At 31.6% G+C, this 2,250-nt stretch overlaps 1 protein-coding gene across 4 annotated transcripts in view; it reads left to right on the forward strand.

The window, feature by feature from the left end:
- Positions 1-2,250, forward strand: part of EYA3 (EYA transcriptional coactivator and phosphatase 3) — a 46,674-nt gene that overhangs the window by 543 nt on the left and 43,881 nt on the right. For all 4 annotated transcript variants that reach the window (XR_002086292.1, XM_009286645.1, XM_009286646.1 and 1 more), the window contains exon 2: positions 1-40. Coding sequence is in view for 3 of the 4 variants with exons in the window: in XM_009286645.1 (XP_009284920.1) it covers positions 8-40 (33 nt within the window). In the remaining variant the exon portion in view is untranslated. The remainder of the gene's footprint in view (positions 41-2,250) is intronic.

Below are 2,250 nucleotides of genomic sequence, written 5' to 3' on the forward strand. Positions count from 1 at the left end.
AATACCCATGGAAGAGCCACAAGACTTACCCGAACAACCAGTAAGTACATTTAAAAAGGCTAAAAATGAACATATTAAACAAATTGGTGATCTCGCAAATTCAGTGTACAGTTATTTTGATTAATAATGGAAAATAAGGCTTATACTTAGTGTATTTATCTAGAGGTGAAAAATCATTTTACTGTTAGTAAAATTTGTACATTTAATTTACTATAATCGTACAGGCAATATTAATAAAAGGAATAGTTATGTATGCTTAAACTCTATACTGTTTCTATGTAAAATAATTACTTGTTATGCTCAGAAAACCAGACTATTTCGAGTCTGTTCTAGAGAAATTAAAATTCACTATTTTAATGACAGAATCAGCATTCTGGTTATTACAGTGTATATAGTTTTTAATTCTTCTTGTGCTTGGGGTCTTGAAAAGGTCCCATGAGCCATCATCTTCACAGGTAGAAAGCATTTTTATTAATTCTTAATTTAACAGTGTGTTCAACTAGGGAAGCATGTCTTAAGTTAAAAATTCCTGTCCAGACATTTTACATATTTGCACTACTATGTGTATTACCAGTAACTGATAATATCACGTCACAGAAGTTTTGGGTGGAGTGATTATTAATACAGTATGATATGAAGTTAAATTTGTATATCTAAAACATAATAGCATAGGGATTAAGTGAAAAAGTTTGTATTAATGTTATATTCCCAAATTAAACCTGATGCAAACTCAACAAGAAATTGCTGAGTTACCTTGAAAATGAAGCTTATTTTAATTTTGGAGACTTTTTCAAATGCACACAAAAATAGAGTAATATGCTGAGGGCAATTTGGTAATGTTCTCATTGAAAAGATTTTTATGCTTTTGTAATGTGAGAATTTTATGTTCTTCAGGTAACTAGTTAGAAAATACATTGTAATGTCATTTATGCAATTTTATGACTTAGGAACAAAGTTGAATGAAATGGAAATGTAAATCTACAATTGTTCAAAATATTGCTTGACACAACATGCAGATTATGTGCCTGAGTCAATATGCAAAAAATGTGAAACTAATCAGCAAAAACATATAATTTGAACTCCAGATATTTGTAGGATTTAAAAATGAATTAAATGTGTGTATTAAAAAAGGAAATATCTGTAATTACATCCTTATATAATGAAAACTATCTTTATAAAATTTTATTCTTCAGGGCATGAGAGACAGGGTACACCTAATTTTCGGTATATGAAAACATTCTCTGTAAGCAGATTCTGCTGAAGATTTTCTTGGTAATTTCTTTTAAGTATCTTACACCAGTCAGTCATTCTGAGACAAACTATGAGGCTATATTGATCACAACTTACTAGTGAGGTGCTATTTTGAGTATAGTGGCACATTCTTGCAGGAGGAAATGAAAAGAACAATCTTTTTGTTTTCTTGTAGTGAGACCATTCCTGAAACAAGTGAATTTTGCTAATTAAAAAGAAAACAAACTAAAGTCAGCTTTGCAAAATCCTGTCAGCCTAGTAGTCCAACGTTGATATTGTACAAACTTGTTTTCTTTCCCAAATGATTTTGCTTTTCTTAATCACGGGAACAAGATTAGTATGTTACTTCAAAAAATAAGGATGTTTATGGCAAACTGTTGATAGCTGAATCCAGAAAGGAGCCTGCCGAGAAGTCATCAGGCTTTGAGTTCAATGTATTTACTTCAAAAAAAAAAAAAAAAAAAAAAAAGAAATCGGCTCATATTCTTGTGTTGGTGTGGGCTGATGGTAATAATTGGTCCAAATGTATACAGTGTGTCTTTTCTAAATGAGTGCTAGGCTTATCACTTACCCCACATACTGCTGCCTGGCACGTTAAACAGGCATGTCTTTTGTCCCTGTTTTTTGAATGTTTCTTCCCTTTTTAAGTCTGAATTAGAATGGAAAAGTTTCTGTGCGCACCGCAGTGCTACTGAACAGAAACAGACATGGGAAATAAGAGAGCAAAAGGAAGTTTGGGGGAAAATGATCGAAAGTGACCTCCTTCCTCTTATGACAAAAAAGTTACTAATTTATAATAAGTTATTAATCTGGATTAGTTTTTAGAAGTAATCCTGTATAGTAATCTCTCACTTGTTGAATGCATTGTGGATGCATATAGTTGACTTTTATAATACTTTATTTAATCCTTAAAGCTAGAAAATGACAAAAATTCCTTTTTATAAGGAATGGTGAACTTGTGTTACACTGTTGTGGTTTAACCTCAGTCGGCAACTGAGC

This window comes from Aptenodytes forsteri, unplaced genomic scaffold, assembly GCF_000699145.1.
Source record: "Aptenodytes forsteri isolate BGI_AS27 unplaced genomic scaffold, ASM69914v1 Scaffold40, whole genome shotgun sequence".
Lineage (NCBI taxonomy): Eukaryota > Metazoa > Chordata > Aves > Sphenisciformes > Spheniscidae > Aptenodytes > Aptenodytes forsteri.